Consider the following 25,517-nt stretch of genomic DNA (forward strand, 5'->3'; position numbering starts at 1 on the left):
ATTTATTTATGAGAGAGAGAGATCGAGAGAGAAAGAATGTGCACGTCAGGGCTTCCAGCCACTGCAAACGAACTCCAGATGCATGTACCACTGTGTGTATCTGGCTTACGTGGATCCTGGGAAATCGAACCGAGGTCCTTTGGCTTTGCAGGCAAGCACCTTAACTGCTAAGCCATCTCTCCAGCCCTTATTTTTATTTTTTTTAAGATTTGTTCTCATGTATCCCAGGCTGATTTCAAGCTCCCTATGTAGCTGAGGATGACTTTGAACTTCTGATTCTCCTGCCTCTGACTCTCAAGTGCCTGTCTGGACTGTTTTTTTTTTTTTTTTTTTTCCATTTTGTTTTGTTTTTTGGTTTTTCGAGATAGGGTCTCACTCTAGCCTAGGCTGACCTGGAATTTACTATGGAGTCTCAGGGTGGCCTTGAACTCATGGCAGTCCTCTTACCTCCGCCTCCCTAGTGCTGGGATTAAAGGTGTGCGCCACCATGCCTGGCAGGTTGATTGGTTTTTAATACTGTTTACCCTTGTATAATTAGCATTATGGTGAGAACTCCTCATGCAGATCCATGCCTGAGTGGGTCTAGTGTTTTATAAGGAGTACTCAGCTTAGAAGCTGTTTAGGAAAATTTGAGTAGGAAATCAGTGATCAGGAATAGCCAGAATATTCCATTGAAAACATATGCTGTACTGTGCTGAGGTGATGATGGTTCAGTGGTTAAAATATGAACTATATATAAGGGGAGGTAGACGATGCAATGAGGAATAATCTTACACTACCAGTTATTATTCACTGTGTTATTTCTGGAATGTTGACTTTAAAAAATAAGGGAGGAGCTGGGGGTGTAGCCCCATAGTAGAGCATTTGTTTGTCTAGCATATGCAATCCCTGGTACCTCAAGGGGGCAGGGGGAGCACAAATAAGGCCCAGGGGCAAAACACCTCAAATATTTGTAACAGATCTTGTGAAATTCTTATACATCCCAGAAGAGGGCATCCTAATACAATGAATTTAGGTCAACTTTACTACAGAGGAAGATGCTTATGAAACATGATTTTATTCTACTGCTGTTCTGCATTGTCATAGTGTGAAGATCAAGAAAGGTAGCCAGGGGTGTAGTTCCAGGGCCCTGGGTTCCATTCCCAAAATTACAAGAAAGGGAGGGAGGGAGGGATCAAAAGACCATCCACCCATGCCTATAGTCCCAATAATTCAGGAGGATCATTTGAGCCCAAGAGTTGGAGATCCACTTTGGCAATATAGAGACCCTGTCTCAAAAAAGATAAAAAGCCAGGCATGGAGGCGCACACCTTTAATCCCAGCACTCGGGAGGCAGAAGTAGGAGGATCGCCGTGAATTCAAGGCCACCCTGAGACTCCATAGTGAATTCCAGGTCAGCGTGGGCTACAGTGAAACCCTACCTCACCAAAAAAAATAAATAAAATAAAAAGCTAAAAAATCTGGAAGCCTAACTTACAGAAATTAGTTGCCATTTCACCATTCAACAATTACTGAGGAATTAAAGCATTTTCTATATTAGTGGGCATAGATTCAATAAATAAGAGCATACTCCTGAAGGATCTCTTGGTCTAATGGTGGAAGAGAGGTGAGGTACACACAGTAAAGTTAAAAAAAAAATAGAAAATAGCGTGGATTCTTGAAGATAATGAGCTGAAGTAACGGAACAAGGAGATGAGGCCGCAGACTGTTGCTTCATGTTGCGTGGTCTCTGAGTGGGGAGATGTGACTGGCAGGTGTTAGAACAGGGAAGTGCCACGAAAGGGCATCTCAGACGGAGGAAGGAAATTTTGAAAGGAGCACTTAACAGATGAGAGCTGGACAGGAGCCCATTGTGGTTGAGCGTTGTGAGCTAAGAGACAGAATGATAGAAGAGAGTTTACATGGCTTAAACCATGCAGGGCTTAGGGGCTATGTATGGCAGAGAATTTGCAGATGCAGCAGGGCGTGGCAGCACATGCCTATAATCCCATAAACAAACTGGCAAAAAAGAATTGCAGAGGCTGCAGAGGGCCATGCTGTATTTCCTGGAATTTGTGATTGAATTCTGTTCTTTCTACTTAGTACTAGCTGCAAGAGTTTTCTGAGGAGTAGGCATATAGCATTCATCATACACGTTTGCCTTTCAAAAATGTTTCTGAAGTTGGCTGTGGTACTGCACACCTCTGATCCCAGCACTTGGGAGGCAGAGGTAGGAGGAGGATTGCTGTGAGTTCAAGGCCAGGCTAGGCTACATTGAGACCCTACCACAAAAACATTAAAAAAAAGTTTCTAATTCTTTTCAGTTCATTCAGTTCCTGATTTTGAATTTCAAGGCAGAAAACCTAAGTAGTAGTAAAACAAAATAATGTCTCAAGGTAGTCAACCTCTTTATTTTAGTTATGTATTTATTTATTCATATTTGACAGAGAAAGAGGGAGAGGAAGAGGGAGGGAGAGAGAATGGGCCTCCACACCAACTCCAGATGCACGCGCCCCCTTGTGCATCTGGCTAACATGGGTCCTGGGGAATCAAACCTGGGTCCTTTGGCTTTGTAGACAAACACCTTAACTGCTAAGATATCCCTCCAGCCTGAGTCAACCTCTTTTGATAACAGTACCCAATATGAATTTTCCTTCCCTCTGTCTTCCTTTTCTCTTTTTAAAAATTTTTAAATTTTTATTTATTTGGGAGAGAGAAAGAGAAACAGAGTGGGCATACCAGAGCCTCCAGCTGCTGCAAACACACTCCAGATACATGCACTACCTTGTGCAGGTGGCTTATGTGGGTCTTGGAGAATTGAACCTGGATCCTTTGGCTTTGCAAGCAAATGCATTAACTGCTATTTCTCCAGCCCTCCTTTCTTCTCCCTCCCTCCTTCCCTCCCTCCCTCCCTTCTTTGTGATTTTTTGTTTTTTCAAGGTAGGGTGTCCTCTAGCCCAGGCTGACCTGAAATGAAACTCACTCTGTAGTTCCAAGCTGGCCTCGAACTCACAGCAATCCTCCTACCTCTGCCTCCCAAGCCTGAGTACCACCAGGTCTACCCAATATTAATTTCAAAAGACCTTTGTTTTTCTAAAAGCAAAGTTAAATTTATTCCCTTACTTTCTGTGAAGTGATAAGGAATAGGATAACACATTGAAATGGAGAGAGTCATATGACCTGTACATGTAATTCCTGCCTTGAGAATGTCTGAGGTAACCGGTATCTGCATCTGGTTCTTGAGCTTTCTTTACAGTGTTTTGTTTCTTCTTCTCTTCCTCCTTCTTCTCTTCTTTCTCCTTTTATTAAAGGTATGCACCACTATGCCCAGCTTGGCTCACACCAGATCAGCCTGGGCTAGAGTGAGACCATACCTCAAAAAATATAAACAACAACAACAAAAAATCAGTAACTTGGCTGGGCATGATAGCATACACCTTTAATCCCAGCACTCAGGAGGCGGAGGTAGGAGGATTGCTATGAGTTCAAGGCCATCCTGAAACTACATAGTGAATTCCAGATTGGCCTGGAATAGTGTGAGACCCTACCTTGAAAAACTTAAAAATAAATAAATAAATAAATAAAAAGGGTGTGTTGCAGTCAGGTTTGCATTGCTGGTAGAAATCACCCAATGAAGAACAGCTTCTGGGAAAAAGAGATTTCTTTTGGCTTACAGGCTTGAGGGGAAGCTCTATGATGGCAGGGAAAGTGATGGCATGAGCAGAGGGTGGACATCACCCCCTGGCCAACTTAAGGTGGACCATAGCAACAGGAGAGAGTGCCAAACACTGGCATGGGGAAACTGGCTATAACACCCATAAGCCCTCCCCCAACAATACACTCCCTCCAGGAGGTGTTAATTCCCAAATCTCCATCAGCTGGGAACCTAGTATTCAGAACACCAAAGTTTATGGGGGACACCTGAACGAAACCACCCCAGGGTGTGAGCCACCACGCTAAGCTCTGAGATACTTTTTCTCTCTTTCTCTTTTAAATGCTTTATTTATTTATTTTTTGAGAAAGAAAGAGGGAGAGAGAATGGGCATACCAGGGCCTCTAGCCACTGCAAGTGAACTCCAGCTGCATGTGCCACTTTGTGCATCTGGCTTATGTGGGTACTAGAGAACTGAACCTGGGTCCTTTGCAGGCAAGCACCTTAACTGCTAAGCCATTTTTCCAGCCTTGCAGATAACACCTTAGTAGAGAATTGCAGATTTGTAGATTTCATTGTAAGTAAATTATACCTTAAGAAAAACATTGCAAAAACATCTTGGACTAATGTAACTAATGATTTGACTGCTGAAATATTTAGAGAAATGCTTAAAAATTTTCTTATAAGAAACTTAAGTTCTTTTTTACAGTTTATTTACTGATTTATCTATTTATTTTATTTGAGAGAGAGAGAAAATATGAACACCCTTGGACCTCTTGCCACATGAAACAAATTCTAGATGCATGAACCACGTTGTGTATTTGGCTTTATATGGATATTAGGGAATCAAACCTGGTTGATAGGCTTTGGAAGTGAGCACCTTTAACCACTGAGCCATCTTCCTAAAGTTCTTTTCAACTTTGCTTATATGTGTAAAAATTTTCCAGATGGCTGGGTATGGTGGCACACGCCTTTAGTCTTAGCACTTGGGAGACACAGAAAGGAGGATTGTTGGGAGTTCAGGGCTAGTCTGCGACTACAGAGTGAGTTTCAGGTCAGTTTTGGCTAGAGCAAGACCCTACTTCACAAAACAACAAAAGGCTGGAGAAATGGCTTAGTGGTTAAGGCATTTGACTGCGAAGCCAATGGACCCAGGTTCAGTTCCCCAGGACCCATGTAAGCCAGATGCACAAGGGGCACATGCATCTGGAGTTCATTTGCAGTGGCTTGAGGCCCTGGCATGCCCATTTTCCCTCTGTTGGGCTTTCTCTGTCTCTCTCTCTGCTTCCAAGTAATAAATAAAAATTTTAAAAAAAGTTTTCATAATAAACTATTGCATTTTAGAACTCAGTAGCAAAAATAAATATGTGAACTGTTTTTAAAATGGTCAAAGGACTTGAATAGGCATCTCCCAAAAGAGGATATACAAATGGCCAACAGGTATGAAACGATGCTCATCATTATGGAAAACACAGTGAAATAACACCTCATATCAAATATGGTGATTATTATTGAAGGTACAAAAGCTAATGAGGGTTGACAACACTGAAACACTTGTGTCCTTGCACACTGTTTCTGGTAATACAAAATAGTACCAATACTATGGAAAGGGCTAAATATTTTTATTTAATTTATTATTTTAGAGAGAGGGAGATAATTGGTGTACCACCAAGGCCTGCCCTGCAAATGAACACCAGATGCTTGCTCCACCTAGTGGGCATGTGCGACTTTGTTGCTCGCCTCATCTTTGTGCATCTGGCTTATGTGGGATCTGGAGAGTCAAACATGGGTCCTTCAGCAGGCAAGCACTTTAACTGCTAATCCATCTCTCCAGCCCTTATTTATTTATTTATTTATTTTTTGGTTTTTTTGAGGTAGGGTTTCACTCTAGCTCAGGCTGCCCTGGAATTCACTATGGAGTCTCAGGGTGGCCTTGAACTCATAACGATCCTCCTACGTCTGCCTCCTGAGTGTTGAGATTAAAGGCGTGCGCCACCATGCCTGGCTTATCCATCAGCATCCCAAAGAGGTATTTGTACTCCCAAGTTCATTGATGTCTCACATATAGTAGCCAAGATGCAAAAACTTAAATTTTCACCAGTGGATGAAAAGCTAAAGAAAATGTTACAGCCGTGTGTGTGTGTGTGTGTGTGTGTGTGTGTACACACATGCACACTCACATGAATATTCAACCTTAAGAAGAGAGGTATCTTACCATTTGTGACAACATAGATTAACCTTGAAGGCATTATGCAGTGGAAATGAGCCAATCACAGGAAGATAAAAATGCCTGATTACACTTACATGAGCATTCTAAATCATTAAATTCATAGAAGCATAAAATAGAATGGTGGCTTCTAGGGCTGAGTGGAGGTAAGTATGAGGAGTTGGTGTTCAAAAGATAGTGTCAGGGAATGTAACTTAGTGGTTAGCTGAGCCATTTGTGCTAGATCTAGAATGCTTACTTAGCATGGACCAGGAGGTAGGCTCCATCTCAAGATCTTAAGCCCTAACATAGGAATGAGTGGGGGAGGACGGGTGTGAGGGCTTGGTGGTTTACACCTGTAATCCAAGTATTTGGAAGGTAGAGAGGCTGGAGTATCAGTAGTTTAAGATCACCCTTGCTACATAGTGGTCATGTTCAAAGCCAGCCTCCTGATGTACATGAGACCCTATCTTGAAAAAATTGAAAGGAAGGGGAGGGAAAAAAAGGGAGAGATAGTTTCAGTTATGTAAGGTGAAGAAGTTCTAGAGATCTTCCATACAATATTGTGTTTATGATTGTTAGTGATACATTTCACTCTTATGTTTTTTTTGAGGTAGCGTCTCATTCTAGTTCAGGTGACCTGGATTTCACTATGTAGTCTCCCGGTGGCCTCGAACCTGCGGTGATCCTCCTACCTCTGCCTCCCAAGTGCTGGGATTAAAGGCGTGCGCCACCACGCCCAGCTACTCTTAAAATTTTGTTATGAGGACTTACATTAGTGTGCATAACAGAACGGTAGTATCTTTGGGAAGTATGAGATGTTGGAGTTCACCTGGGAGTGATTTTCTCCAGGTTCCTTAATTTGGCAATGTCTTGGAGTAATAATAGGAAGAGGACTCAGAAATAAAAATGCAGTTTGAGCTGAGTGTGGTGGCACACGCCTTTAATCCCAGGATTTGGAAAGCAGAGGTAGGAGGATTGCCATCAGCTCCAGACCAGCCTGGGACTACAGAGTGAGTGCCTAGAGTGAGACCCAAACAAACAAACAAAAATCCAAGATGGTAAATGGTGAAAAAGTGCTTTTTAAAAAGACTTGTAAATTTTATTGGTAAATCACAACATAATTCATATGAAGCAATAATGAAGTATGGTAATACTATCAGAAACATTGTGCATTCACTGACAGCATATTGTTTTCTGTCTTGTACCTTTGCAGTCTCCTGCCTAATCTCAGCAAATACTTATTATTTCAGGTCCTGTGGGAATGGCTGCTGCCGCTGCTGTGGCAACAGGGAAGAAGCGGAAACGGCCTCATGTGTTTGAGTCTAATCCTTCTATCAGGAAGAGACAGCAAACACGTTTGCTTCGGTGAGGGCTCCCTTGCCATTCCTAAGATGCTTGTGTGTGTTTCAAAGCTAGAACATCCATTCCTGGGTTCCTCACAACACTAGGGTGGAGTCCTTGATGAGAGTTCATTCACTCACTCACTTGTTCCTTGATTCATTTTGAAGCAGGGTCTCACTATAGTCCAGGCTGTCCTCAAACTCATGGTGATTCTCCTACCTCAGATTTAGATATGGAAACGCCCCATGAAATTGAATGATGATACTCTAGAACTATGATGGAATGGATATAATCATCAAGTCAGTTCAGAAATAGTTTGTGTGCCTGATGTTTGCCAGGGAGCGGTCTAGGCATTGGGACTATAACCAGCAAACCACAAACTTCCTCCCTTAAAGAGCTTATTCTTCTTTTTCTTTTCTTTTCTTTTCTTTTCTTTTCATTTCTTTTCTTTCCTTCTCTTTTCTTTCTTCTCTTCTCTTCTCTTTCCTTCTCTTTTCTTTTCTCTTCTCTTCTCTTTCTTTTTTTAGGTAGGGTCTGTCTCTAGCCAAGGCTGACCTGGAATTCACCATGTAGTCTCAAGCTGTCCTCAGACTCATAGTAATCCTCCTACCTCTGTCTCCCAAGTGCTAGGATTAAAAGTGTGCACCATGCCCAGCTCTATTTCCTTTAAAATGATTTTGAAAATATTTTTATTTATTTATTTGAGAGAAAGAGGCAGAGAGAGAGAGAATATGGGAACACCAGGGCCTCCAGCCATTGCAATCAAGCTCCAGGTGTATACACCATCTTGTGCATCTGGCTTATGTGGGTTCTGGGGAAACAAACCTGGCCTTTGGCTTTGCAGGCAAGTCCCTTAACTGCTTAGCCATATTTCAGTCCTATTTTTTTTTTTTAATTTGCAAACACACATGCACAGAGAGAGGGAGGGAGAGAGATTGAAAATGGGTATGAGAGGGCAGTCAGACTACTAGAGGAAAGCCCTGTCAAAAATTCTCCTATCCGTGTCCGGTGATTCATTGTAATCTTGGTGCTCAGGAGAATTGCCACGAGTTTAAGGCCAGCTATAAAATGAGTTTGAGGCCAGCCTGGGCTATAGAGTGAGATCTTGTCTCAAAAACTAACCCCTTTCCACACACACACAAAAAATCTTATATTTCTTTGTCTTCTACAACCTGAAATCTAGAGGGAGAGGGAGAGAGAGAAAGTAAAACTCAGACAGGTGTGGTGGTGCAAATCTATAATTCCAGTATTCAAGAGGCTGAATATCATTAATTCAAATCTTGCCTTAGTTACATAGCAAGTCCAAGGCCAGGCTGGGCTCTATGGTGAGGCCTAGCTCAAAATCTGAATGAGATGATGGTGTAGTCAGCTCCACGTTGCTGGGACGAACACCAAACCACACGTAGATTACGGGAGGAAGGAATTTAGTTCAGTTTACAGATCCAGGGATGGCAGGAGAAGCTGCTTACTCCATACATCCAAGCAGAGAGCCTCAAGAAAACCCCAACAGCCCCGAACACCACAAGCAGGCATGAAGCACTCAAACTTCTCTCTTTATACTTTTTGGCTGGGGTCAGATCTTCTCCCAGTCAGTGACAAGCCCTCTGTAGCAGGAATCTGCCTGCTGAGGGCTTGAAGTTGCAAACTCTGTTTTAATAAAACACCTGAGCCTATAGACCATGCATTTACACTATCACATTCAATTCAAACTACCACAGGTGGGAAGTCAGTGAAGGCCTTTGACTAGAGAATGACATAATCTGACATCATGAGAAAACTCTGGGGCCACAAGAATGGGAAGACAGCAATTAAGAGATTACTGTAATAGTCCAGACCAACGAAGATAATGCTACTATACAATAGTCTCATATTGGAAGGTTTGCTTTCTATGTTTTTAATTTTTTTTTTTTTTTTTTTGCAAGCAGAGACAAGGGGGAGGAGGCAGAATGGGTGCTCCAGGGCCTCTTGCCACTGCAAATGAACTCCCAGACCCGTGTGTCACTTTGTACCTCTGGCTTTACATGGGTACTGGGGAATAGAACCTAGGCTATTAGGCTTTTTACAAGCAAGGGTAAGCTAAGTACAAGCTAAGCTATCTCCCCAGCCCTGCTTTCTGTATTTTGAGTTATCTTAGGTCAACCACAGCCCAAAAATATTAAATGGAAAGCTTTAGAATAAATAGTTCATGTTTTAGATAACTTTTATTACATTATATTGTTGAAATTGCTTTGTTCTTTTGAATATAAACAATCTGCCATAATCAGAATCCCCACCACCATCCCTTTTCCCCCTCCCAAATCCCTTCCCCACTGAATCCCTTCTTTCCAACTAATCTTTTTTCAGTTTTGATGCCATCATTTCCCCCCTCCTATTATGCAGTCTTAGGTAGTGTCAGGCACTATGAAGTTATGGATATCAAGGCCATTTTGTGTCTGGAAGACAGTATTGTGAATACTTCTCCCCTTCCTTTGGTTCTTATATTCTTTTTTTAAAAAAATATTTATTAAGCCGGGTGTGGTGGCGCACGCCTTTCATCCCAGCACTTGGGAGGCAGAGGTAGGAGGATCGCCGAGAGTTCAAGGCCACCCTGAGACTACATAGTTAATTCCAGGCCAGCCTGGACCAGAGTGAGACCCTACCTCAAAAAACCAAAAAAAAAAATAAAATAAATAAATATTTACTTATTTATTTCTTTATTTATTTGAGAGGGAGGGCAGGAGAGAGAAAGAGAGAAAATGGGCACGCCAGGGACTCTGGCCACTGCAAACAAACTCCAGACACATGTACCCCTTGTGCACTGGCTTATGTGGGTCCTGGAGAAAGAATCAAACCAGGCTCCTTTGGCTTTGCAGGCAAACGCCTTAACCACTGAGCCATCTCTCCAGCCCTTGGTTCTTATATTCTTTATGCCACCTCTTCTGTAATGGTCCCTGAGCTTTGGAGAGTGTGATGGAGATGTCTCACTTAGTGCTGAGCACTCCGCTTCTGAGCACTTTGGTGGGCTGTGGTGAGTTTTGAGTCACCCCACTAGTCATCGCCGTCTTAAAAGAAACTTCCCTAACCAAAAGTGAGAGTAGCATTACTATATGGGCATTTATTTATTTATTTTTGAGACAGAGAGAGCATGCCAATGGGCAAGCCAGGTCCTCTAGCCACTGCAAATGAACTCCAGGTCCATGTTCCATTTTGTGCATCTGGTTTTATGGGGGCACTGGGGAATCGAACTGGGTTGTTAGGCATTGAAGGCAAAAGCCTGAAACACTGACCTATCTCTCCAGCCCTGCCACAGACTTTTGATTAGGTTTTCAGTACCAGGCAGGAACTCCCTCCCATGAAGCAGGCCTCGAGTCCAATCAGAGAGCCACCATTGCACCAGTTGGTACATTTGGCTGGCTGGCCAGCCATAAAGCCTGCAGAGTCCACTGCTGGTTAAGACCCTTTGACTTTTCTCCTACAATAGGATGCATAGGTATTTCTAACATCCTCATAGCTAGTCAACGGGGAGGAGGCTTCCAGCTCAGCTCCAGCTTGATTTCCCAGTTATCTGCAGCCCAGGCGTGTGGAGTCTTCAGCAGTAGTCTTACCGTCTAGTTCTGGTGGGAAATCAAGAGCCTTGGCAGTAGCCTATAATGTTTTGGGGGTATCAGGGACCTTCCTGGCCAACAATTCACTGGAAGTCTTGGCACTGAAATTTTTCTAGTAACAATCTGTGGCCTCTGGGCACAACATTATCCACTTCCACAAGATACTTCTGCACAAACTGTCTTTTTGTTTAAAATTTTTTTCATTAGCAAAGGAGTAGGTTTCTATATTGCTTATTCATAAATCTTAAATTTTTATTACTCTTCCCATAGCCTCCTGTCCACCATCCCCTCCTCTCTGCCTCTACCTGTCTTAAAGTCCTTCCCCGTAAGTCTTCTCCACTCACTCTCTTCCCACCCTCCTAGCCCCTTCCTGGTCTGTACTCATTTTTTATTCCAACTCATACAAATCTAAACATTTGAAGTTAGGGTCCACATATGAGAGTGGACATGCAGCATTTGACTTACTGAGCCTGTGTTACCTCACTTAGTATATTCTTTTCCACATCCATCCATTTCCTTGCAATTTTCACAATTTCACTTTTCTTTACAGTTGAATAAAACTCCATCAAGTAAATATACCACATCTTCATTATCAGTTCATCAGCTGAAGAGCATCTAGGCTGGTTCCATTTTGTTGTAATTGTTTTTATGATTAGTTATTATTATCTCTTACTGAGTCTAATTTAAATTAAATTTTATCCTTGTTAAGTATGTATAGGAAGAAAAATAGAGTGCATTGTGGGTTTGTTGTAGGCATCAAATAGAATATTTGGAACAGATTCCCATAGATATGCAGGCCCACTATATTTTCATTTCAACTTCATTTATAAAATACTGTAGGTTTGCCTATAACACAATTAAATCTGAAGCCAAAGCCAGGCATGGTGGCACTTACATGTAATTGTAGCACAGGCAGATCTGGGAGTTCAAGGCTAGCCTAGGCTACATGAGACCCTGTCTCCAAAAACTGAAAATAAGTAAGTTATATATGCAGCCACAACAGTTTTTTTTTTTTTTTGCAGCATTTTTTTAAAGGTATTTTACTTATTTATTTGAGAGAAAGAGAGAGAGGGGAAGGGGCAGATAGAGAGGAAGAGAGAATGGGCATGCTAGGGCCTCCAGCCACTGCAAATGAACTCCAGGTGCACACTCCCCCTTGTGCATCTGGCTTCCGTGGGTCCTGTTACTTCGCAGACAAATGCCTTAGCCACTAAGCCATTCCCTCAGCCCCCAGCCACAACATTTCTAAAGTATTTTTTTTGGATAAAACTGTGTTGGTGAAAAATAAGGAATGACTATGTCAGTAAAAGAAACTAGAAGCTAGTTGTCTGAGCTCACTGTGTTGCTCATGAGATACTATAAAGAAGCCCATCTCAGCAGTAATCCTCATACTTCAAGTAGTAGTGATTGGTGTTGCTAAAATCAGGAAGGTTCATGCTTATTGTATTCCAAATTGTCATGGCTATGCCCCAGGGCACAATCCACAGTAAACCCTTACATTGATGGGCTTAAAATAAAGGTATGTATGTATTTCTGCTGACATAATTTTATACCTCATACTCCTTTTTTTCATATTTTGGGTAAAAGAATGCATATCTGATAAGAATGTCACAAATCAGAGTAAGTTTTTCTGTTTATGTCACTGCATTTCTATCATCTGTGACTTTTTATTCTCTTTTCATTCTGACTTAGGAAACTTAGGGCCACATTAGATGAATATACTACTCGAGTGGGACAACAAGCTATTGTTCTCTGTATCTCACCCTCCAAACCTAACCCTGTCTTTAAAGTGTTTGGCGCGGCACCTTTGGAGAATGTGGTAAGTCAAAGCTAAGCTGTGTTCTCAGATGTCCTTTGCTTTGTATAGCTTACTGCCTTCTAATCCTCTTTCTAGGCCAGTCGTAGCATTTCTTTCTTCCCCTTGTTCAGGGGTTGAAGGTGATGAGTAGTTTTTAAACCACTTCATACAGATCAAAACAGAAGAATCATCACTGTTTCTGCTTCCTATAGCAAGATAATCTACCTCACCAGGTACAAGGGAAAAAAGACGGTGTTTTGTTTGTTAAGAAACCAGTGCTGCTGGGCGTGGTGGTATATACCTTTGGGAGGCTGAGGTAGGCGGGGCCACCATAAGATGTAGGGCAGACTAGGCAAGAGTGAGACCCTGCCTCAGAAAGCCCCCTCCCCGAGACACTAATGCAACTGAGTGGTGGGGTACTTGCCTAGCATGCAAAGGGCCCTGGTTTCCATCCCTATTACCACACAAGAAAAGAAAGAAACAATATAAATGCAAAATTTTATAAGAATATTACTGATTTATATCTGAAACAAAATGCTGTTAACACAAGCCTACAAGCATGTTATTAATCGATATTTGAATACATATTTAAAATCTCCCTCTAAACCAAAAAAAAAACACAAAAACAAAAACAAAACCTGGGTGTGGTGGTGCACGCCTTTAATCTCAGCACTCAGTAGGTAGAGATAAGAGGATGAGGTAGGAGGATTGCCATGAGTTCAAGGCCACCCTGAGACTACATTGTGAATTTAAGGTCAGCCTGGGCTAGAGTGAGGTTTACCTCAGAAAAACAAAAGAACAACAAAACAATTGATAGCACTTTAATTTCATAATATGTTTGAATATTTTGTCTATAAGCTATCCATTATTAATTTTCTAAAAGTTATAGTTTGCCACTGCAAAATTACACCTCTTTCTCAAAAATAACTTTTAATCCTAAATAGAAGAAAGTTTTCTGAAAATGTTTAGTTATAGCTGTGCATTACTGTAATCTTAGCACTTGGAAAGTGGAGACACGTAGATATTGGCTTTGAGGCTAATATGGGCTACTGGGAAGGGACAGGGCACTTGAAGATTTTAAATATATTTTGGTTTTATTAGGCTAATTTATTAGTGCCAAATGACATTAGATGTCTCCCATGCTCATAATTAGTAATCAGCTGATAGGATTTGTTTTTTTCCCAAGGTAGGGTCTTGCTCTAGCCCAGGCTGATCTGGAATTCACTATGTAGTCTCAGAGTGGGCTTGAACTCATGGCGCCCCTCCTTCCTCTGCCTCCTGAGTGCTGGGATTTAAAGGCTTATGCCACCATGCTTGGGTACTTTATTTTATATATATATATATATATATATATATATGTTTGTTTGTTTTTGGAGGTAGGGTCTCAGTCTAGCTCAGGATGATCTGAGTTCACTGTGTAGTCTCAGGGTGGCCTCAAACTCATGGCAATCCTCCTACCTCTTCCTCCTGAGTGCTGGGATTAAAGGCATGCGCCATCATACCTGGCTATATTTTTTTAAATTATTTTATTTATGAGCAAGTAAGAATGGACACACCAGGGCCTTCAGCTGCTGCAAACAAACTCTAGATGCAGATACCACTATGTGCATATGGCTTATATCCTTGGGAATGCAGATGCATGTGCCACCTTGTGCATCTGGCTTATGTGGGTCCTGGGTAATCAGACCTGGGTCCTTTGGTTTTGTGGCAAATGCTTTAACCACCAAGCCAACTCTCCATTCCTGAATTTTTTTAAAACGTTCTTATCCCAGAAATCTTATGCTTATTTCGTAACATTTTTGAGCCTTGTTTTGAGTTTTCCTAAAAACTCTGAGGCCCTAGAATTAAAGTGTATAGTAGGACCTTTGTGTAGAAGACTTTGGACTGGCTCCTGGTGAGCAGCCCTTGTAGTCACACTGTTGGCACCTAGGAAATCTTGGTATGTCTTTTCAACAATGTTGAAAAGGCAAAACAGGGCTGCTGCTATTAATAAGGGTAATATGACCTATGAAGACTTACTGGTGGGCTAGGTAAATACTCCAAATTTAAAAAAAAAAGTTTTATGCTGATGGTGGTGATGCACACCCAGCATCCTGGAGGGAGAGGTAGGAGGATTGCTGTGAGCTCAAGGCCAGCCTGAGGCTACAGAGTGAGTTCAAGGTCAGTGTGGGCTAGACTAAGATCCTGCCTTGAAAAATAACAACAGAAAAAGTTTTGAGAAATTGAAGTTAAGTTATATCATCCTTCATAATACTTATTCCAATTTGTAATTAGACCCTTACCTTTGTAATTATATGTGTTTTATAACTCTATCACCTCCCATGCTCCTCATGACACATTTTATATGTGCCAGTCAACTTTAGTACATTTCTACTGCTGTCCAGTGAGGAAGATAGGATTATCATTTATTCTTCCCAACTGTGACTTGAGTAGCACAATAATGGAATATTGTCATTGATAATTTGCCCACTCTCCCCTCTGGTTGTTCCTCTGCACAGTGCCAAGCATATAGAAAATAAGAAATAGGGCTTGAGAGATGGCTTAGCCTTTAAAGCATTTGTCTACAAAGGCTAAGGACATAGGTTCAGCTCCCCAGGACCCATGTAAGCCAGATGCATAGGGTGGCACAAGCATCTGGAGTTCGTTTGCAGTGGCTAGAGGCCCTGGCACACCATATTCTCTCTATCTGTCTCTAGATAAATAAATAAAATATTGTTTAAAAAAAGAAAATAAGAAATATTTGTTGAGTATGTGACAGAATAGAGGCACCATCAGGTTCATGAGCTATATATATCATGTCTATTTTTTATGATGGGAAGTGAGAATCCCTTACCCACAAATTCAAGGCTTCTCAAGGTCCACACTTTTGGATCTAACACCCTGAGCAGTTCAAACCTTTGGGCTCCTTCAGCCTCTGATTCTTGAAACAAAGCAAGTTAAAAGGCCTCCAGAACATCTCCACTAAATGTTTGGGTCCTTTTGAGTCTCATTCTTAGTAAAGGCTTGGCTCCCATAGTAAAGTATAAACACCAATGTCTAGACAGGCTAGTTTGGTCTTGCCCAAGAGATTGAGGTTAACCCCAAGAAGTGGGTACATTTAGGGAAAGAAAAACAAACAAACAAACAAACAGAGCCTCTACTTTTAAGGAAAATTGTTTTCCAGATCTAATATCTTTGCTATATATAAAATATTTAGGAAAAAGTGTTAGGAGGAACACTGATGCCACATGGTAAAGTTAAGAGTTGTGCTCTGAGGCATCTTTTCTGAGTCATTGTACTATATCATAGGCCATCATAAGATTTGAAGGAATAGGCCTAAAAATTCTTTCCCTTTTTTTTTGGTTTCTTGAGGTAGGGTCTCACTAGCCCAGACTGACCTGGAATTCACTATGTAGCCTCAGGGTAGCCTTGAACTCATGGCGATCTTCCTACCTCTGCTTCCCAAGTGGTGGGATTAAAGGCATGAGCTACCACATCCAGCTTCTAAAACTATTTCTTGAGGAACAAAGAACTTCCCAAGAAGAAGCATGCTCTTTCCTCAGAACCATAACCCTAGTGTTTAGATGAAGACCACTGGATATGACTGGCCAGTTTTAGTTTTTGAATTTTTTATTTATTTATGAGAGAGAATGGGTATGCTTCAGCTGCTACACACAAGCTCCAACGTGTAACACCTTGTGCATATGGCTTACATGAGTGCTGAGGGAACTGAACCTGGGTCCTTAGGCTCCAAAGGCAAACACCTTAGCTGCTAAGCCATCTCTCCAGTCCTGATTAGCCAGTTTTACAGGTCTGATAATCACTCAAAGTCAGGGAAGAGGTAGCCCTCAAGTTGTCACCAACTAACTTCCTGGCAGTTTCCTTCTGTCCTTTTCTTGATAGGTAAGTGGACTGGGGTGTGTGTGTGTGTGTGTGTGTGTGTGAGATTTTCTTTTTCTTTTTCTTTTTTTTTTTTGAGGTAGGGACTCACTCTAGCTTAGGCTGACCTGGAATTCACTATGTAGTCTCAGGCTGGCCTTGAACTCACAGTGATCCTCCTATCTCTGCCTCTCAAATGCTGACATTAAAGGCATGTGCCACCATACCTGGCTCGCCATTTATATATATTTTTATGACATCATTTATGTAAAATGTGGAGACATTTTTTAAAAGTAATAGCTGAGGGGGTTGGAGAGATGGCTCAGTGGATAAAGCGTTTGCCGCACAAGTATGAGTAGCTTAGTTCAGACTCCTGGCCTGGACAGATGACTCAATGGTTAAAGTGCTTGCTTGTGAAGTCTAAGGACCCAGGTTCAGTTCGCGAATACCTACATAAGGTCTGGAGTTCGTTTGCAGAGGCTAGAGGCCCTAGTGTGCCCATTTTCTCTCTTTCACGTACACACAAAAAAAAAGGGGGAAAAAGAAGCAGAACCCCACGTAAAGCCAGGTGCTGCATGTAGTACAAGGACCTGTAACCCAGCACTCCTGCAGTGAGAAAAGAGATAGAGCAGGAGAACCATCTGTGAGCTTGTGGGCAAGCTGGCCTAGCAAACCCAGTGGAGAACAACTAGAGACCCAGCTTTACCCACACCCATGACTGTCCTCTGAATCCACACACTGACACGTATGTGCCTGCACTCGCATACGTGAACATGCACTCCCCTAAGTAAACACGCAGACAAACACATAATTCCTGGGGCTGGGCATGTAGCTCAATGGTAGAGTATTTACTTAGCATCCAGAAGGCTCTGAGTTCCAGTCCTTGCACAGGGGAAACAGAAGCAGGAGGATCACAAACTCAAGTCCAGTTCATGCTTCACAGTGAGAGACTGTCTCCAAAAAAGAGATGGCATGGGGGAGAGAGAAAGGTACTTTGAAGAAAGCTGTATTGCTCATTTACTTACTTCCTACACAGATTAGCACTGTTACATAGACTCATCTAATACTGTTGTGGTTTTTTTGAGGTAAGGTCTCACTTTAGCCCAGGCTGACCTGGAATTCACTGTGGAGTCTCAGGGTGGCCTGAAACTCACTGTGATCCTCCTACCTCTGCCTCCCGAGTAAGTGCTGGGATTAAAGGCGTGCACCACCATGCCCAGCTACCTTTTTAAAATATCTTTATGGGACCTTTTGAAGAGCTCTCTAGGTCTAGAATTCTAATGTCTCCTGTAAATGTTGTGAACAATCTTCATATCTGGTAGTGATGAAAATGCTTGTGAATATACTACTATATGTGTCTAAGTACATGAAATATTTCATGATACATGATACAAATTAAAAAGTCAATAATCTCGCCAGGCATGGTGGTTCATGCCTTTAATCCCAGCACTCGGGAGGCAGAGGTAGGAGGATTGCCGTGAGTTCAAGGCCACCCTGAGACTCCATAGTGAATTCCAGGTCAGCCTGGGCTAGAGTGAGACCCTACCTCGAAAAACCAAAAAAAAAAAAAAAAAAGAAAAGAAAAAGTCAATAATTTCGTGCACTCATGTAAAATCTATTCTGATAATAATATAAGTGACATGATTATTTGTGACTGGAAATTTAAAACAGGAAGATCATTTGTAACATTTTTATTTACTTGTTTGAAAGAGAGAGATAGGCAGAGAGCATGGATGCAACAGGGCCTCCTGCCACTGCAGACTAACTCCAGACACATGGGCCACTTTGTGCATACATGGGGGAACTTGGGCCAGTAGGCTTTACAAGCAAATGCCTTTAATCACTGAGTTATCACCCCAGCCCCAGGAAGACAAGAATATTTGGCAAGAATATTTGGGGAATGTTTTTTCAGAGCATGGGGAATTGCGTTGGATCTTGAAAAGTGAATATTTGGAGAGAAAGCAGAATTAAAGACCCAGAGACAGGAAAGAACACCAGGAGGCTGGCCAGCTAAAGTAGGAGCGAGGTGAGTCAAGGACCCAGGAGGCCTCCCTGAGTTTATTTAGGGATGAGGGGAATGATATATTCCTGGGCCCCAGTGGATGCCTGAAACTAGTCAGCACTAAAAACTACATGTATATTTTTACTATATGTGCATGTTTTTGATAAAATTTAATTTAAAAACCAGGCACATAAGAAATTCACTATAGTAACTAATATAAAATCATTTTAGCAGTAAGCTGTAATAAAAACTTATAATTGTAATTGTAATTGTAATTGAATCAAGACAATATTAATATTTTAGGGCCATAGTTGACCTTAAGTAACAGAAACCACAAATAAATGGAGACTGTTCTGCTAGGAACTCAGGAGGGGCACCCTTCACATAGTCAACAGTGCTGAGCAGGCACAGCTTTATCTGGAAACAGTAGTATTGGAAAAGTGAGGATTAAAGAGGTTGGAATTGTGGACTGAGAAGCTTGGGCTTTACCCTCTACAAAGTGAGGGATTTGTAGGAGGTGGGTTTTTTTTGTTTGTTTGTTTGTTGTTTGTTTTTGAAATGATAGTGAATTATTAAATATTTAGGCTTTGAAGCTAAATCAAAATTAATTTAATTTCCAATTATACTTCTTACCATTTGTATGTTTTGGAGGAAGTTACTTGAGTTTATTGTTTCAATTTTCTTTTTTTTTTGTGGGGGGGAGTCGAGGTAGGGTCTCACTCTAGCTCAGGCTGACCTGGAATTCACTATGTAGTCTCAGGATGGCCTTGAACTCACAGCAATCCTCCTACCTCAGCCTCCTGAGTGCTGGGATTAAAGGCGTGTGCCACCATGCCCATCTTGTTTCAGTTTTCTTAATCTGTGAAGTGGTTATGATAGTATTTTCCTTATAATTGCTTTGGTGATTAATTGAAATCATTTATGTAGTACTTGGAATGGAATAAGTGTTCAGTAAATGTTAAATGATGGCATTTCAAAAACTTTACATAGCACTGGTACCCAGGATCGACTGTTTTTATATTTATTTATTGATTGATTGTTGTTTTCGAGGTAGGGTCTTGCTTTAGTTCAGCCTGACCTGGAATTCACTATGTAGTCTCAGAGGGGCCTCAAACTCATGGCAATCCTCCTAAGTCTGCCTCCTACGTGCTGGGATTAAAGGTGTGTACACCATACCCAGCTCAGCTGGTTTTATTTTAAGTGGCTTTTTAAACTTTTTACTTGCATACAGAAAGAGGGAATGAGTGCATTGGGCATAGTGCCACTACAAAGGAACTCCAGATGCATGTGCCACTTTGTACATCTGGCTTTACGTGGTACTGGGGAATCAAACCTGCGTTATTGGGCTTTGCAGGCAAGTACCTTAACCACTGACCCATCTCCCCAGCCCTGTAAGTGGTGCTAAATAATTTGCTGACTGAAAAGGCAAGGGGCTGCTATGTGTGCAAGAGATAATAGCCAGATTCACCAGCCTGCAGAGTGACAGCCATGGTCCTTCCTTTTTTTCTCCATGAGATAATGCAGGAAAGCAGGTTAATTTCCCATCCCTTCTTTTTTAAAACAATTATTTTATTTATTTATTTGATAGAGAGACACACAGAGAGAGAGAGAGGGAGAGAGGAGGACGAGGAGAATGGGTACACCAAGGCCTACAGCCACTGCAAACGAACTCCAGACATGTGCGCCCCCTTGTGCATCTGGCTAACATGGGTCCTGGGGAATTGAACTTGGGTCCATTGGCTTTTCAGGCAAATGACTTAACTGCTAAGCCATCCCTCCAGCCCCCATCCCATCTTCTTGTTACATTTCCATAATTTCATAGTTTTTATTATCCCCAAGGTATCCTGATCCTCCTTGCATATTCTTGAAGTGAATGAACCCATTGTTGGTAGTGGCAGGATCCAGTGTCCCCCTTTCCTTCCTGCTCCTGATAGAAAAGTGTGTGCATGCCCATGTTGCTCCGCTACTGTTGCTACTGAGTTCTTGACCTTTTGCAGCAGCGCTGGAGTAGAGGGAAGGAACCTCACTGTCTGATTTACTAGACCAGGCTAGTACTAAAGAGGCATCTTGGCTTTGAAGTTCACCTCTGCCCGAGGGAGTGCTGAAGGAGGAAGGTTTAACCAGTAGGGCTCTCTCTGACCTCAGGCCCTACTGGTAGTGTGGCACTCCACTACGCTCTGTCTCCTGTCCTGTCTGATTCTTTTTGGTGTAGCCTCATATGTACTTGAATCTTCTGACTATGTGGTACCTGTCTTTGCCAAATAGTACAGTCTTAGGGGATTGGCGAGATGGCTTAGCAGTTAAGGCGTTTGCCTGCAAAGCCAAAGGATCCCGGTTCAATTCTCCAGGACCCATGTAAGCTAGACGTACCAGGAGGCACATGCATCTGGAATTCGTTTGCAGTGGCTGGAGGCCCTGGCTCACCCATTCTCTCTCTCAAATAAATAAATAAGATATACTTTAAAAAAAAGTAACAGTCTTAGCTGGGTGTGTTGGTGCACACCTTTAATCCCAGCAGTTGGGACGCAGAGGTAGAAGGATCGCCATGAGTTTGAGGCCACCCTGAGACTACATAGTGAATTCCAGGACATTCTGGGCCAGAGTGAGACCCTACCTCAAAAAAAAAAAAAAAAAAAAAAAAGTAACAGTCTTAAATATGCTTTATTTTTTTTAAATTTATTTTTATTTATTTGAGACAGAGAGAGTGAGAGAAAGAGAAAATGGGAATGCCAGGGCCTCTAAGCACTGCAAACCAACTCCAGATGCATGAGCTACCATGTGCATTGAGCTTATGTGGGACCTGGAGAATCGAACCTGGGTCCTTAGACATCACAGGCAAGCGCCTTAACTGCCAAGCCATCTCTCTAGTCCAAATATATATTTTAAATTTTAGAGACCTAAGTCCTTGGATCTTGGAAATTTTTTTTTCCCCCTGAGGTAGCGTGAAGCACAGGCTGACCTGGAATTCACAATCCACTCTGTAGTCTCAGGCTGGCCTCGAACTCACAGCAATCCTCCTATCTCTGCCTCCCAAGTGCTTGGATTAAAAGCACGTGCCACCACGCCCATCTTGAAAATTATTATTATTATTATTATTATTATTATTTTTTTTTTTTGGTTTTTCGAGGTAGGGTCTCACTCTAGCCCAGGCTGACCTGGAATTCTCTATGGAGTCTCAGGGTGGCCTTGAACTAATGGCAATCCTCCTACCTCTGCCTTCCAGGTGCTGGGATTAAAGGCGTGCACCACCACGCCCAGCTTGAAAATTATTTTGACAGTTAGCTGCTACAATTAAATGTGATCCAGAACACTACTGGCCTAGGGAATGCAGAATAATGAATGCTGTTCCTCTTAGATGGATTTATGTTAACGAAAACATGACTTTTAACTGAGAAGTAGTATGTGTATAGAACTCTTCCCTCAGGCGCTTTGTTACTGTTACCTGTGATTTCATCATCTTTTCATTTACTTAGGTTCAGTGTCATGTCTTTGGGGCCAACGGGTATTTTTACCTGGTAGTTGCAGGGGTGTTTGTTCCTAGGGCTCTGCAGTGGCTCAGGGAGACCAGCCCTACCCACTCTCTTGTTGCCTGGCACCAGCCCTCCCTGGTTGTGGGGCATCTTGTTTACTTGTGCCCTTAATTCCCTGCAGGTGCGAAAGTACAAGAGCATGATCCTGGAAGACCTGGAGTCTGCTCTGGCAGAACACGCCCCTGCGCCACAGGAGGTTAATTCCGAACTGCCACCTCTCACCATCGACGGGATTCCTGTCTCTGTGGACAAAATGACCCAGGTAAGGGGCGGGAAGGGAGGCGGAGATGTAGAGGCAGGGCTGTAGGCGGGCCTCTGATCACTTTTCCTAACTTTGTCCTCGGTGATGTGACCAGCATGAGGTGCATGCTCACTATGACAGGGAGGCAGTGATGGCCTTGGAGAAGACATGGGAATGCCAAGAGGATCCCCCTGACTAAGGGCACATGCTCTCCCTTATCTCCGTGGACAGTTCTTTTCCTTTCTCTGGTTAGACAAGGAAACTTTATTGAGGTTTAGCCTGAACAGGATGCATCCGTTTTTGTTTTTTTTTTTTAATGGGGGGAGGGATTGACTTGCCAGGACCTCTAGCCACAGACACAGGCACCACCTTATGCACGTGTGTGACCTTGAGAGCATGCCTCACCTTGTGCATCTGGCTTACTTGGGTTCTGAGGAGTCAAGCCTGGGTCCTTAGGCTTTGCAGACAAGCGCTTTGACCACTAAGCTATATCTCCAGCCCAAGACTTCAGGTTTTGAGACATCACAATCAAGGAGACAGGTTTAGTGTCTTGAGCTGGTGTGCTGTTTTTATGGTTTTTGTTTTGGTTTGGTGTTTTGCCTGTTAATTCTGAGTACTACCATAGCATTGACAAGCAAAACTCCCCTCCCCAGGGAATAAGATCACCAAGCTTCAGAGAACACCCCTAAGTCATTTATTTTCTCCTTCTTTTAAGAAGGGAAGTCAGTGCATTAGCTTGATAATTACTCAGGTATGCGGATTACCTGGGTAATTTGTGCTAACATTTCCTTTTAGGGTTTTTTTAACTTAGTTTTAAAAGTGATAGCATGATGAAGAGGAAATATGGTCTAGTCTCTGAGAGTCTGGGTTGAATTATATATTAATCAGCATTCCTTCTCACCTTCATCTTAATGCCTCAGGAAGTCAGAGGAAACAGAACTTAATGTATTGTAAAGTGCTTTGAAACTAAGGCATCTCACAAGGTTATTATTACTACTGACTTTTGGATAACTTAAATTTACCAGTCTCTTACCCGTGCTTTACTGGAGAAAGTTAGTGAACTGGGAACTTTTAATTTTCTCAGCAGTGAAATAAATACAGATACCAGCATGCATTGCAGGTTGAAAACTGAGGCATAAATGGAAGAAGCAGTTTACAATGCAGCTAGGAATAAATAAGTCCCTATAGTCAATGCTGGTCCCTCTTTCTTTTCCTTTAAAGCTACCTAGGATTATCTAATTACATTAAAATAAATGTCTACCGTACTAAAAACAAACCCAAATTTATTTCCTATGCAGATGGAATTACCAAAACAGAGTAGTGGAACTTTTGTGGGAATTGGTTGCCCTGTTCTCGTAGGAAGGAGCTCTGCAGGGGTTGTTTTGTTGGTTGTGCTTTATTATTTTTTTTTTTTCATCCTTTTTAGGGTAACTCTTGGTCAGGTGTGAGGATACACATCTGTAATCTCAGCACCTAGAAGGTGAAGGAAAGAGGGTCAGGAGTTCAAAGCTACTTTTAGCTACACAGCAAGTTCAAGAATAGTCTGGGCTACGTGGCTGTTTTAAAAAGTGGGTGTGGGTGTGCATGTATAAATGTGTATATTTCTATACATTCTTTATTAATAAATAGAGTGCTTAACCTGTAAAACTTCCATTTTATTGCTATGAATATATCTTAGTTCTGATACATTTGTGGTTAAGAAAAAATCCCTCAGAACTCTAGTATTTTTAGTAATTAAATGAAAATTGTAGGTACCTATAATAACATAGCTGTAATCCTGTATCCATCTGCCCCCACCCTATATGAACATTGGAGGAGGCTGGGAAAAAGTTTGACAGGAGGCATTAGTTTGGCGTGAGACTCTCTATGTTGCCCGGGGTTAGTCTTGAACTCCTGGTGTCAAGCAATCCTTCTGTCTTAGCCTTCTGTTATGGGTAATGGGGACCAGAGGTGTGTACAACTGTTTCTAGCATCTCTTTCAGACCATGTGGAAGTCAAGTTCGCAGATTGTTGTGATACTACAGACCAGGGTCTAGAAGAGAGTGGATTTCTTCTGTGTTTCTCAAACATCATTGTGGCTAGGAACCACCTTGAGAGTCCTGTTAATTGCCCGCTGAGTCAGTGGGTCTGGAGAGGGCCCTGAGATTGTGCCCTACCAACAGGCTCCCCGGTGATGACAGTGGTGCTAGCTCTCAGGCTGCACTTTGGGCTAAGAAAGAAAACCTTGTTTCTTGAAGAGTCTTTCAGCAATAATTATGATGTTGCTAATAGAAAGTCAATTCTGCTCTTTGCCACAATTGAGTGCAATGTAATTCTCATGTTTGAGGGTGGGGAGTTATAGATCTTTGGGAAAGCTATATTTGAAGAATCCAGGCAAATATTATAGTATACATGAATCATCTCTGAAAGACCTGGTTAAAAGCCTCTTCCCCTTCTCCCTTCCCTCTGTCCCCTTGAACTTGCTGTTCCCCTCTTATTGTCACTGGAATAATGTTTGTTGCTTTAATAGTCCCTCAGAGTGATGATGTAACAGGGCAGTAACTCTTCATTAGTTTCAGGAAAACCTTCAGAAACATACAGCACAGCGGAGACTTCCTTAGGAAGAAGTTACCCACAGGTTTGACTTGTGTCAAAAAACAAGCCGGGCGTGGTGGCGCACACCTTTAATCCCAGCATTCGGGAGGCAGAGGTAGGAGGATCGTAGTGAGTTCGAGGCCACCCTGAGACTACATAGTGAATTCCAGGCCAGCCCGGGCTAGAGTGAAACCCTACCTCAAAACCAAAAAAAAAAAATTCAGCCCATTACCAGTATAGTGTTGGAGGGTTTTGTTTTGTTTTCACAAAGTATATGTCTGGTCTCCTCTAACTGAAGAGAAAGAAAGCATGCTAAATGAATTAAGCAAGACATAAGCAGAAAGTAGCATGTGATCTCACATGACATATTCCTCAAATGGGTGAAATTATAGAGGCAGAAAATAGAGATTACCAGGCTGAGCATGGTGGCGCACGCCTTTAATCCCAGCACTCGGGAAGCAGAGATAGGATCACTGAGCGTTCAAGACCACCCTGAGACTACATAGTGAATTCCTGGTCAGCCTGAGCTACAGTGAAACCCTACCCTAGGGGTGAGGGGGGGAGCTGATATATTATTTATTTATTTTGGTTTTTAAAGGTAGGGTTTCAGGGCTGGAGATATGGCTTAGCAGTTAAGCACTTGCCTGTGAAGCCTAAGGACCTGGGTTCTAGGCTCGATTCTCCAGGACCCACATTAGCCAGATGCACAAGGGGGCACACGCATCTGGAGTTCGTTTGCAGTGGGTGGA

General features: G+C 42.3%; 1 protein-coding gene across 6 annotated transcripts in view; it reads left to right on the forward strand.

The window, feature by feature from the left end:
• Positions 1-25,517, forward strand: part of Nrf1 (nuclear respiratory factor 1) — a 144,435-nt gene that overhangs the window by 57,430 nt on the left and 61,488 nt on the right. For all 6 annotated transcript variants that reach the window (XM_045160486.1, XM_045160487.1, XM_004661214.3 and 3 more), the window contains 3 exons: positions 7,091-7,205; positions 12,458-12,584; positions 22,075-22,215. In XM_045160486.1, coding sequence (XP_045016421.1) covers positions 7,091-7,205; positions 12,458-12,584; positions 22,075-22,215 — 383 coding nt within the window. The remainder of the gene's footprint in view (positions 1-7,090; positions 7,206-12,457; positions 12,585-22,074; positions 22,216-25,517) is intronic.

The sequence above is a fragment of the Jaculus jaculus genome, chromosome 10 (assembly GCF_020740685.1).
Source record: "Jaculus jaculus isolate mJacJac1 chromosome 10, mJacJac1.mat.Y.cur, whole genome shotgun sequence".
Lineage (NCBI taxonomy): Eukaryota > Metazoa > Chordata > Mammalia > Rodentia > Dipodidae > Jaculus > Jaculus jaculus.